Below are 12,795 nucleotides of genomic sequence, written 5' to 3'. Positions count from 1 at the left end.
ATGATTTTTATTTCCATGTAATTACATATGAAATGGGTAATTCATTAACATCTCCTCGAATCGAATATAATTCGTTACACTTCACAACGATTCAAATAATGGACGGGAAATATATAATAACTTTCCTGTCCTTGCGTTAAAATAGTACTGTACAAATCAGATGATACAGGAAATACCCAAAAAACCCAATTACATCCACATTGCATGACAGCACACTTGCAATGGATTTTTGTGATTTCAATGTCACAGACAATGACACAACTAATCAGAACACGTTCGAGGCTATAGACATTGAAATTACCGCGTGTTTAATACGTTTAAAGCATAAATCTAAATTTCACGCGATTATTTCTTTGTACATTGTGAAACTCTTAAATTATCTTAATCGAATAAATAATCCTAATGTAATAAAACATCTTGAAATAGACCTAGATATCTGAAACAGAAACTCGAAGGATAAGAAATCCTAAAAGGTACTAATCCTAAAATAACAAACTCCTAAATAATAAACAAGTGATAAAACCTGTTATAAATAATAAACCTTACCTGGAATAATCAAATCCTAACTAATCGAAAATAAAATAAGGCAAGCAATTCTTAATCTTTCAAGTAATTTTTCCGAAAACACAGAAAGATAGAGAAATTAAAAAGACGCAGCACAAATTGCAGCACAATGAAAGTTTCAGAGCGATGAATACGATCGTATTAAACTAAATAATTTTCAAAAGTGAAATTACACTGAAACGTATATCGATGATATTTGTCATTTCTACGATCTGTTTCGCTTGATCGTGCTTCTTTTCTGATGTAAATTCAATTTATAATACGAACTAAGTTTCCTTTATTATTATTAGTCCTGCGTCTTTTTAATTCGTCACTTCTTTTATTTCAGAACAATGACGGGCTCCAAGATGCTGTTCGGATGTTTGGCGTTAATTGCTTTTCTGCATCCATTAGTTCACGTTTGTACTTCGAGTAGTACAGCTCAAGGTTTGTACTTCGAGTTGTCTTTTTCCATGCACTTCAAATTCCAATACGATCTGGTCACGTGGCCTTCGTACAATTTCGAAATTTTACCTGTTTGGTAATCGTCAATGAAAAAAGAAGTTATGCGTGACCTCAACACATTGAAACAATTTTTATGATTTTTTATTTGCCGGTTGGTCAGCAAGTTAATGGAAAAATTTCACTTAACTATTCGCGTTAATTTCTTCGGTTTAACTTTTGGGAAATGCTTCGTTAGCTTCGGGAATATTCCAACGATTCGTTTTACGTACAAAATAAGCATGATAAATATTACATAACGGTAATGTAATATCGGAATATATTAAAGGTGTAATTTTGTCCGATTAATTATAATTTATTAATAATGGATTGAAAATACAGATATTAGTTAGACAGAGAAACGATGTTTGATTAACAGGAAAACTAAATGCAACGCTCGTATTTACAACAAATAACTTGACAACTATTTGGTAACTCTCTCTCTCTCTCTCTCTCTCTCTCTCACTAGCAACTCTAACACTCGACAACACTCGCAACTCAATTCTAACGACTCTATGCTTCGACGTCTCGATCAACTCTGAACCTCGCCAATGCATTCCTGCTCGGTCCTGCACGCACGCACGCACACACGCGCGCGCGCGCGCACACACACACACACTTTTCGGCTCACATACTCTGGCCTCTTGATTGCCACTCCTTGAAATATGAAACCGTACTTCTGTTTTGACGCTGCTTATCTTTTCTCGCGTCACTGTTACTAGGCGCTCTTGGATGTAAACAAACCACAAAAAGACGGCGTACACGGTGTTTTCTAATTTCAGCCGATCTCCAATCAAAGCTATTCTACGATATTACATTATCGTATAATAATAAGCTTTTAATCGTTTAATAATAACTCGTCAAGTAGAAATTCCACACGAAGCATTGTGAAGAATAATACTTGAAGAAGATCTATGTTCTTACGAGATTGGCTGTGTACAAGAACTTTGTTGGATAGATTGTATCGTTTGACGAAAATTTTATTGTTGAAAGTTAAGAAAGTTGGAAAGAAAACCCACGCTGTCTCGAAGATATCTTGTTTTTCAGATGCTGTAAATTGACAAATAACTAGATATTAGTATTGACATTATTTGATGTCATATCTGACCTTAAAGTATAAATAAAATCAATCTAGGAATTAATGAAATTTCAAACATTTTTTCTAAGAAAACAGAAGTTTTGTTCCTCCTAATGAGTATCACATGATGCAATAGAAAAATAATTTGACATTGAAAATCGTGTCAAGATCAATTTCGAAGCTATAAAATCGTCTTAAAAAAACGCCGTGATAAAAAATTTTTTGACACCTTGTACAAAGGTGTATATCAACGTAAGTGTACCTGTATGTCTATATTCGAGATTATTTATCTATTCAAGATAGCAAAGTAAAAATACTATATAGAGGATTTAATTAATGTGTATATCAACACATATTCTCGATAATACGATAATACAATAATATTCTCGATATACGTACGCGCGTGATAGAAGGTCGTTCGGGGAAAAATGTTCATGACACCGATATAAAAATACCATATGGAGGACATAATTAATGTGTCGATCAACGTATATATCATTATATGTAATTATATCATTATTATCAATATTATATATAATTATTATATTATTATTATCATTATATGTAATTATATCATTATTATCAATATTATATATAATTATTATATTATTATCATTATATGTAATTATATCATTATATGTGCATTTGGCAAATAATATTTGACATCTGGAAGCGACATGTTATTTATCTATTCAAGATAGCAAAGTAGAAATAGCATATAGAGGATTTAATTAATGTGTGGATCAACGTATGTATCACTATATGTAACAATAATATTGACTGTATATGTACGCGTGTAATAGAAGATTTTCGGTTTACAATGTTTATGACACTGATATAAAAATACCATATAGAGGATTTAATTAACGTGTATATCTATGTATATATCTGTAATATCGTGATATAATATATTTACAAGAAATGGATGATAAGAAATTAGTAATAATTCACAAAAAAGGATATCGTAGTAGAAATATTATAAAAAAACATTTTCTGTTTTAGTGTAGAGTTACTCCTTCTTACAGACAGTGTCGTACAAATCTGTACGTCTCTGAGAAAATGTAGGTATCTGAGCCCTTACTTCCTCAACAACTTTTAGATCTGATAGAAAAAAGAAACATACGAAGTAATAAGTAATGCTTACTAATAAATTCAACAAATACAGAGGAAGATGGCTAAATCGATAAATTAACGAGACTAAAAATTAATTACATCATGGATCTCTCGCTTTTAATTTTAAGCTGTAAATTACCGATATCGGTGACTTTTTTTTTTATTTATTTATTTGTTGAAATTTTTTTTTCTTTTTTTTTTTTTTTCTTTTTTTTTTTGATATCGGTGACTGCCATATTCTCTTGAGTTTCCAAATCGTAAAGAATCTTTCCCCAGGGATTGGTCAACTGTGTATGTCCCCATGCGACGTAACTTGCTTAAGGAACACGAGCCGGTGATATGCAGGCAACGTATAATTGATTATCATTCGCTCTGGAACGCTGAAGTAATGACCAGTGCAGTGGTCCAGTGGTCATATTGAATGCCGCTGGATATATCAGCATTTGGCAACCTAACCCAGAGAAGCAGGAAATATGAAGCCACCGAATACCAATTAACTTCGTAGTTGCACGGTTCACATTCCATCATTTCTGAATATGCGAGGACAGTCCTCTTATTGTGCTTTTAATTCTTTTAGTTGTTTCATTTTCAGCAAATATACTGGTTTTTTAAATTAAGCTTCTTTTTATACAGAGTTACAGATTATATTAATTTTATATAGAATATATTTAAGAAAGATATTTAATTTTTTGCTAGTTAAGTATTGATCGATTAAGTTACTGTACCTTTGTTCCGATAAATGCGTGCCATTTCCTCGAATCTAATATCACAGCAAATGCCAATACCTATTTTGCAGCCCTTCACATCGAACGTCGTTAGGGAGTTACCAGGACTGAGTGAATCACTCTCTCGAAAAGTAATCTTATTAGGAATGTCGATGTCGAATAGATGTACCTAATAACATAAAAATGTGGTCGCTAATTCTATTGCTGCAACTTTTGTAATTTAATATCAAAGTTACCAACTCCTAAACTTTAATTATTTTTTATTTAATAACTGACAGCGTTTTTATCACTTTCTTTTATTAAAAAATCTTATCATTTAATAATGTTTAAAAAGGAGAAAAAATAAGTATAATAATATTTTAAGTATGTGAAAAATTTATATTACACATTACAACAAAAATGGGCGTTTCCCGTATCATAACGTTATCTATAAACCGTAAATTATAGAATTGGTTATAGTATACGTATGTACATATGTATATTCCTAAATTATTCCTAGATAGAGTCACTTTCTTCGCCCCAATATTTTCAAATTCAAAGCCATAAAGGAATATATTACTTACCTTTCGGTGTTTTGCTATCAAAGTTCCATCGGGACCCCAAATAGTACAGGTATTGTACAATTTATCGCCCTCTATTTCAGGCATCGTACCACCAACTACATAGATGTTGTTTTCTTTAGCTGCGTTCGATGAAGCAACGCTCGTTTCACCATCAGGAATACTCTCGGCGTATTTTCGAAAGTACTCTGCATTGCAATATTTCAATTAATGAAAAATAACTGTCTTTTGTTCCAACCATAAATTAAATTGAAATGTTTGTCAGTTTTTTATTTTTTAAATTATTAAAATAACTAAGTTTTATATTTCGACTTAATTAAATATGCAATTACTTAGCTAATAGTATATATAATAAATTGTTTCTACAGGTTCAAAATGAAAAATGAATATTTAGAAATATTTAATTACGACAATGCTATTTGTGTTAGCATCAGTGGCTTGTTACTCAACGACTTTGCTAGTACTTTTTGAAACATAAAGTTAGTTTTCAATTAACACTTATACTAGAGGCGGAATTATAAATGCAAAATAATTGATAATACTAATTTATAAGTACCTAATTATTAGTATCTTAAAAAATATATTTATACAAAAATCACGATAATCATGAAAATGGGGAAATCCTATATTCTCGAATCAATTCACAATTTATTTTGTATATTAATTAGATTCCGCGCTCATCAGTACGTACTCACTGGCGAGATCGAGAAAATGTATCGGCAATTCCTCGTACGACCAGAGGATCGGAAATATCAAAGGATATTATGGCGCAGCGCGAGTGGAGAAACAGAAACATATGAGCTTAACACCGTAATACTCTTATCATAGAAATAGAAGCAGTCCTCAATTCCCGCCCGCTAACTCCTATCTCCACCGATCCAAATGATCTCCTAGCCCTCACTCCCGGACATTTCCTCATTGGCGATTCATTAATGTGCTTACGTGATCGAGATTTCAGAGACATTCCATCGAACCGACTCTCCAAATGGCAGCATATCCAACAGCTTAAACAACATTTTTGGAACCGCTGGCATAAGGAGTATTTGAACGAGCTAACCAACCGCAATAAATGGAGCAAGGGTGGACACAGCATCCAAAAGGGCACAATCGTCATCCTCAGAGAGGACAACGTTCCCTCCATGCATTGGCCTCTGGGCCGAGTTATCAAGGTTCATTCAGGCGCCGATGGTGTCATCCGGACAGCTACAGTTCAGACGGCAAAGAGCATTTTGGATCGGGGCGTCAAAAGGCTTGTCCCACTGCCAATTCAACCCGATCTCGAGAAACCCGAACAACTAGCCACCGAGCCGAAATAAGATGGGAACTTCAACCACACCTCGCTAGTTTGATCGGTACCCTCTCAACGGGGGGAGAATGTTACGCCATGCGGCTTACCATAGGTCATATTCTTAACTATCGATCGCGGCACTATAATGTCGCAGACGGATCGTCGCGTCTGCCCGGCAAACAAACATTGTAGTGGCAAGCGCATGGTTCATTAAGCAGGGCGACTTCCAGAAACGTCGACTCGTGGCCCGTATTTTACCTCGCAGTAAAAGAATGTGGCGTGATCCGAACGTAGTGGGGGTCGCCTTCCAGAAAAAACGAAAAAAATCGAAAGGCGTTCAGAACTTTTCGAGAAGTCGAACCGTCAACACATGTGGTATGTCGCGCATTACTTATCAACCAAAACGCAGTTACATTTTTTTTGTTCCATTTATATCTTTCTAGTTAATAAGTTGTTGAAATAAACATTAATTTATTTGTGTTAATTCTGTGGAATTTCATTGAACTACCCTTATTATCATAATCGAAATAAGGGGATCGATCAGTTCGTGGCGTCGATTATTTAATCGTAACGGGAACTTACAACTCTCGTTGACGTGCTATCTCGCGATCGCGTCTCTCCGCGAACGGTCGAAACAAAATGATTCACTAAAAACTGTCCTGAATTCCTAAGAATTTATTTACCGCAAAACTGACAAAGTGTTTATTTAAAACATGAGGTTGAAGGTAGTCCTTTTCTTTCATTTCATTCATTTTCATTTTCTTTCTTAAGTATGGCTAACACAATATCTAATCAATTAAAATTTTATATTTTCACGTGAAAAGTTTCTTTAGATAATTATTATCAACATGATGACTAACTCTTACGGATTAATACGTGTCTGTAGGGCAATCCGGTGGACTTGATCGGCTTTTTACTTCGAAAGTTGAGTAATCGGTGTCGCTTTCTTACGCATCTTTGAACTGTATAAATGTTTTAAAATTGTTTGATCCAGAATGTACCACACCGGACAATCAAGAAGGCAGGTGCCTTGACTACAGAAAATGTAAACCTCTGCAAGAAATATGGCAGATACAGTACCGTACAGCCACCGATTTTTATAGACGATCAGTGTGCAGATACCAGGTCAATGTTACGATCGTTTGCTGTCCGAACGATCCAAACAAAGAGAAGAGAGAAATTTTAATAAAAACTGTGTATAAGTATAAGGCTTTGCGACCACCATACTGTGGTTTTAGCAACGTCTCTCATACCAGGGTGGTCGATGGTAAACCAGCTGAACTTGGTACGTTTTATGTCTTTCTTTCCGATTAATAATAAGCCATTTACTGCAAAGCATGAACTTTAAAGGCATTAAACAGCACATCAATGTACATTTCAATTAGACTAAATAATAATGCTATGATTTTATCGGTAGTAACTTTACTTATTAACTTGAATTATTTCTTTCTTTTACTTCATGTTAGGAAGAGTATCTTTTTGCTTGAAATAAAAAATTGATATAGGAGTAATAATATGGATAGAGATCAAAAACTGTTAGGGCAGAAATTACACGTTTGAACTTTATAGTTCAGTATAGTTCAAATAGAAATTATATAGAATTATTTAATAATTTGTATTCCACTGGAATAAAAATTTAATTTCTGTCTTTATCAAATCTCTATTTCAGAGTATTTGTACGTATGTACTTATCGTCTGCTGTATGATCGAATATCGAATAGGTAATAATCGTTGTTACTCGTTATGTGAGAAAAAATTATGTATATTCACAACTATGACTATTGCATTTTAGGCGCTTGGCCATGGATCGCTGCATTAGGTTTTCGTAATCCCCGAAACCCAGACAAACCACTATGGAAGTGCGGAGGTTCCCTGATATCGGCTAGGCATGTTTTGACCGCAGCACATTGTGCACATATGGATGGAATAGAAAACATACACAATCATAATATTGCCATTCTTAGATAGGTGGAGGAGGTGCCATTTTCGAGTAAGTCCTCAAATATATATATATATATGCTATTGAGTATTACTGAAGTATCATATCCTGAAATTTCTTACTGTACACATATATTGTGTCATAAAGCGTGTACAATTCTTTCTCATACTTTTGGTCATTCGTTTCCTGCATTTTCATTTATTTTTTTATTTTTCAGGGTACGTATATCCCATTTGTACGAAAGAGCAACTTCGTCGGCTATAACCCCCTTGTTGCTGGATGGGGAGCGTTAAGATATAGCAAGTGATATCAATTTTATAATAAAATTAAACAGTTCCAGTCTTAAATATCTTTCTCATTTTCTTCGTAGGACGACCACGACCTAATGCATTAATGGAAGTACAAATGCCAGTGATTAAGAACGCCGAATGCAAAATAGCTTATTCCAAATTTCCTAATGCACCTGATATCACTGATGGTATAATATGCGCCGAACATGCTCAGGGTGGAGAGGATTCTTGTACGGTAATTAAGTTACAGAGTTACTACAAACTATACGGTATCTGAAGACACGTCAATTCGAATTAACATCAAATCGACGTCTTAAACATTAAAAATAATAGATAAACACAATTTAATAGTTTTGCCCACTTCTCACACCTCGTTATGGTATTTAATCTAATTTCCTTCTAATCTTAGTTTTGCTCAAAATACATATAACATGTACGTTATAAATTGGAGTATTTCAATACACAAATCAATAGAAGATTATTACTGTATATAAGTATAATTTCAATGCAATTCGATCGATATATTTCAGTATCTTTGATTAAAAATTTAACGATCCTTTCAGGCTGACCGTGGCGGACCACTGCTGATACAACATGAATTAACCTCGTATTTAATAGGTATTGTGTCTTATGCTTATAAGTGTGGCACAGCTGGGTATCCCAGCGTTTACACTAGGGTCACATCGTACCTTGACTTCATTCTCCAAGCGATGCAATAATATGATATTACTGTTCCATAAATATCATTGTGTAAAAAACGTAAAGTTGGATTTTCTTATTGTGGAGATAAGAAACAGCTCAAATTTACATTGTTTTGTACGTTACAAATTATAGGCTTAAAATGTACGAAATGTAACTTTGAAACGACACTAATTTTTTACGCACGATAAACCTCCACGACTTAGGTATGTAAAGATGATAAACGTATATTAATTCTATTAATTTGGTAATAATAAACCAACTTTCTGAGAAGTTCTGTAAATTTCGTTTCTGTTGTATCAAGAGAATAATGGAATATTCCACTTAGATCGTATACTTCTTGTATGTACGTACAAAATTTTCCGGCTAATCTAAAACACTTCATAAGATAGAGAGCTTCTGGAAATTCGGACACAGAGAGTGCATAAAATACAAGATAAGTCTCGTGTCTTTCAAAATTATTTTTTATTCGCTAAAAACGTCCTGTGTACTCATGCAATCACATGCAACCTCGAAACTTCACTTATTTTTTATCACTTTCCAATTCAATACACAGTTTCTGCATTTTTGACTATATGTAAGAGAAATTTCCATTCAGCCAAAGGTGTACTTACAGATTATAGATTCCTATACGACTCTCAGTAAAAATTTATCCGCACTCCAGATATATAAAACTTCTGTCGACCGTATTGATCCATCTGCACTCTTCGTATGACGTCAATATCTGTTCAGTGCTGCTGCGCAGGTTTCTTTGTGTTACGTCAATTCGTTTGTGACCGTTGCGCGAGTAATGGCGCTTTGCAATGGTGATTTGCAGGAAAACAGTGCAGGATGCTGTGATTCGTTTCTTGTGGTCGGAGGTTATGTTTGATGCCTATATTTATCAAAGATTTAATGCACATTATGGAGAAAGTGTTTTGTCACGAAGTGTGTTTGAATGGGCACAAAAGTTCAAAGAAGATCGCACAAGTGTTATGAAAAAACAGCTGGACGCCCGTCCACATCCACGATGACAACATTGAACGTGCTCATGAACTTATGCTCTATGGAATAGACGAGTGACACTGGATAATGTGGCAAATCATTTGCAAATCAGCCACGGCTCTGCTTATGCAATAGTGCACGACAGATTTGGATTTTAAAAAGTTTGTGCGAGATGGATGCCGAAAAAGCTGATGAAAAGGTGAAGACGACGATGCATTCGTGGTTCGCAGCTCAGCCCAAAACATTTTTTAATGAGAAAATATAAAGGTCCTTCGGCAAATGGACAAAGTGTATACAGAAATCGAGTGATTATGTCAAAAAATGATGTATGTCTTTTTTGACAATTGCTTAAAATAAATTCTACACCGACAGAGCGGGTAACTTTTTACTCACCCTCGTAAGACACTTAAATTTCCAATCTCTTATGATGAATAAAAGAGCTTATACTATTAAATCTAATTGTATTTTGTTGCATGAGAGTACACGTGTATGTGATGTACATTACCTTTATATCCCCTTGAACGCTTCAATATTGCGCATATATACTATATTTTGTACAGCTTCTATAAAATTTCGTATGTTTGTTTAGGCTGTTAATCTAGAGGCTGGAGTACAAAGAAGTGGCACAATGATGTGGGCTGATGACATTTATAATTATCAAGGAATCACCCCTACATTCGCTCAGGTATATATCGTTGACTATAATGTATTTAACATATATGATTGTTAGAATATTAATAATTAATTTTTAATTCTATCAGAATTTTAATGAAACTGTCCCTTGGGAAGGAAGAACTGATACCTTGATATCACGGTTTGTACATCCTATATATACGACAAATTTTAGAACATTATATAACGAAGAACCAGATCGTCGTGGCCATGTGATGTGAATAAAAGGACTTGAATTTGATGATATTTTTATAATGTTAGATAACATAACTAAGTATCTTCACAGTAAGATAGGATGACATGGTTTACATGATCTTAATGTTGTTCACTCGAGTGATGATATTATAAGGAAAAGTGTAATATCACAGGTAGGATGATTCATAATTTAGAACTACTAACTCATGTATGTATTAAAAATTAAAGAAATATATTAAATTTTATAGGATATTTATGTTTAGTAACCAGTAATTCAGAGATTGGTATTCATGGTTACTATAACGAGGCTGTAGAAACGCACCCTTTCTTCTTTGCAAATGGTCCTGTATTTATGTCTAAGCCGAAACTGGAACCTCTGAATAATTTAGATTTATTCTTGTTATTTTCTAAAATACTTATCTACAGTATACCATAAGGAATGATACCGTATCGCACCTAATCAAGTGCCTTAAGAAACATCAACAGGATATCACAGTAATCCCTTATCGACTGATATGTAAGTAAAAGTTATCTGTCATTGTTATACACAATTATGTGTTAGTGTTATACACAGTTATTTATCATTTTCTATTAATTCAGTTGTAGCCACTACAATATCTATGACACTGGTAGTAATTATGAGAACAATAATGATGTGTTCTATAAGAGGAAATGATGATTAGGAACAAAAACTTACAGGTAAGTCAAAGTATATGTTATTTGCCATTTGAAAAGAAAGTTACTAACTTGGAATTTTTTGATAAATAATAATTGTGCAAAATATATTGGATTTCAAATTTGTCAAAAATTGAAATTTAAGAAGCATTGTAATAATATAACATTAATATTTTGATTTTTCAGGAGATATCATGCGGTGGATGGATAATATGTAAAAAATATTAAGCAGCATATGAATTTTCATATTGCGTAGAGATAACAAAATGAATTTTAAAAAATGTCGACACGGTAATAAGAAATAGCATCATGACAAAGAATATATAAAGACAGTTTCATTTTTTATAAATAAAAATTTGTTGTTCCAGATTTTGAAATACAGCGAAACGTTTAATTAGTATCTTAATATCTTTAAATAATTATTATTTTAGAATCAATTGTAATTGTATCATACGTACTTTTGAATTCGTGCAAGAACATATGTAATTTTGAAGTAGTTATTATTAGGAAATTGTTAGACGCGAACAGTATGCGAAAAGTTAGTATGCAGTGTAATAATTATCAATCAAAACACAAGAATTAAATTCTTGAGGAAAAAATTTCCGGAATTTCTTATTTACATGATTATAAAGAAATCCATAATAAAAAGGAGCTGCTTTCTAATACTTCTCTTCCTTGTAATGCCTACGTTAACAATAACGAGGTTCGACTTTTTGTTTTTAGAGGGATACTGGAAAATTTGAAAGTACAGTACCATTGGGAAGAAAATCACGATATTGAAAACGATATTTGCAAGTAAATTTCCAAAAAATCTGTTTTCAAATTTTCGCTTTCTATTTCACATTAAAAGAAAGGGAGGGCTGCCTTCTTTTTCTGCAAGACAAAACAAACATTCTGAATCTCGTATCAATGAATGATGTCAATAAGTTATTTTTCTTTTCAGATTGAACAATATTCCAGATTTATTCATAATTTCATACTACGCGAAGAATAGACTTTCATAGGTATATAAAGGAAATATTAAGTATAGGAAAACTCTTTTTCGTTGTAGGTGACATATGCTTCACGGTTGAACACATGTATTTTTGAACACATATAAATGAAGAAGTACTCTTATGGAGAAAAAGAATTGATACCTTCGATTGACATTAGATAATGTATATAAACTTATGAACAATCACTATCAGTTTGTATTTTAGGTGCACACGCAGATTTGTTGGAGTTCTTATAAAATGTACTTCCTGTACGAACGTTTTATTCTTCCAAATTTTACGATACTATGTCTCATATAATAACTATATGGATTAAACGTAATATAAATGATCCGAAAATAGACTCGAACGACATTAATTGTCTTTCTATTTATACCAATATCGATAATACAAGTAAAGCTGGAGCAATAGTATGCAAGAATGGACTATTTATTATTTTAAACCAAATCATAGCATATTCAGAATGCACAGTATTATCATGAAATGTAAATGAATCAGTTGTAAACGAACGATTTTACTGTAAAATCATTGCCACCTTTTT

General features: G+C 33.2%; 2 protein-coding genes across 4 annotated transcripts; one reads left to right on the top strand and one right to left on the bottom strand.

Moving 5' to 3' along the window:
• Nucleotides 1-2,789: 2,789 nt before the first annotated feature.
• Nucleotides 2,790-4,708, bottom strand: LOC126876105 (omega-amidase NIT2-A-like). The gene is made up of 3 exons (XM_050639015.1): nucleotides 4,524-4,708; nucleotides 3,961-4,129; nucleotides 2,790-3,686 (listed from the first exon to the last, which is right to left on the bottom strand). Exons 1-3 carry the CDS (start codon nucleotides 4,605-4,607, stop codon nucleotides 3,553-3,555), a joined length of 387 nt encoding a protein of 128 aa, XP_050494972.1. The 5' UTR covers nucleotides 4,608-4,708; the 3' UTR covers nucleotides 2,790-3,552.
• A 405-nt stretch (nucleotides 4,709-5,113) lies between these two features.
• On the top strand, nucleotides 5,114-11,927 carry LOC126876103 (venom serine protease Bi-VSP-like). Of its 3 annotated transcripts, XR_007693925.1 has the most exons (10): nucleotides 5,212-6,183; nucleotides 6,695-7,093; nucleotides 7,275-8,272; nucleotides 8,656-8,942; nucleotides 9,353-10,097; nucleotides 10,310-10,405; nucleotides 10,482-10,760; nucleotides 10,836-11,104; nucleotides 11,188-11,286; nucleotides 11,449-11,927. XR_007693925.1 is itself a non-coding variant. In XM_050639012.1 (3 exons), the coding sequence occupies exons 1-3, from the start codon at nucleotides 6,081-6,083 to the stop codon at nucleotides 7,774-7,776; spliced, it is 570 nt and encodes a 189-aa protein (XP_050494969.1). In that variant the 5' UTR covers nucleotides 5,114-6,080; the 3' UTR covers nucleotides 7,777-8,367. The 3 variants fall into 3 exon arrangements, 1 of the variants encoding a protein (XP_050494969.1); XR_007693924.1 differs by lacking the exons at nucleotides 9,353-10,097; nucleotides 10,310-10,405; nucleotides 10,482-10,760; ... (1 more) ...; nucleotides 11,188-11,286; nucleotides 11,449-11,927 and having other exon boundaries at nucleotides 5,114-6,183; nucleotides 6,803-7,093; nucleotides 7,601-8,272; nucleotides 8,656-9,063; XM_050639012.1 differs by lacking the exons at nucleotides 8,656-8,942; nucleotides 9,353-10,097; nucleotides 10,310-10,405; ... (2 more) ...; nucleotides 11,188-11,286; nucleotides 11,449-11,927 and having other exon boundaries at nucleotides 5,114-6,183; nucleotides 6,803-7,093; nucleotides 7,601-8,367.
• Nucleotides 11,928-12,795: the final 868 nt, after the last annotated feature.

Source organism: Bombus huntii, unplaced genomic scaffold (genome assembly GCF_024542735.1).
Source record: "Bombus huntii isolate Logan2020A unplaced genomic scaffold, iyBomHunt1.1 ctg00000064.1, whole genome shotgun sequence".
NCBI lineage: Eukaryota > Metazoa > Arthropoda > Insecta > Hymenoptera > Apidae > Bombus > Bombus huntii.
This window is presented reverse-complemented; position numbering and strand designations above follow the sequence as displayed.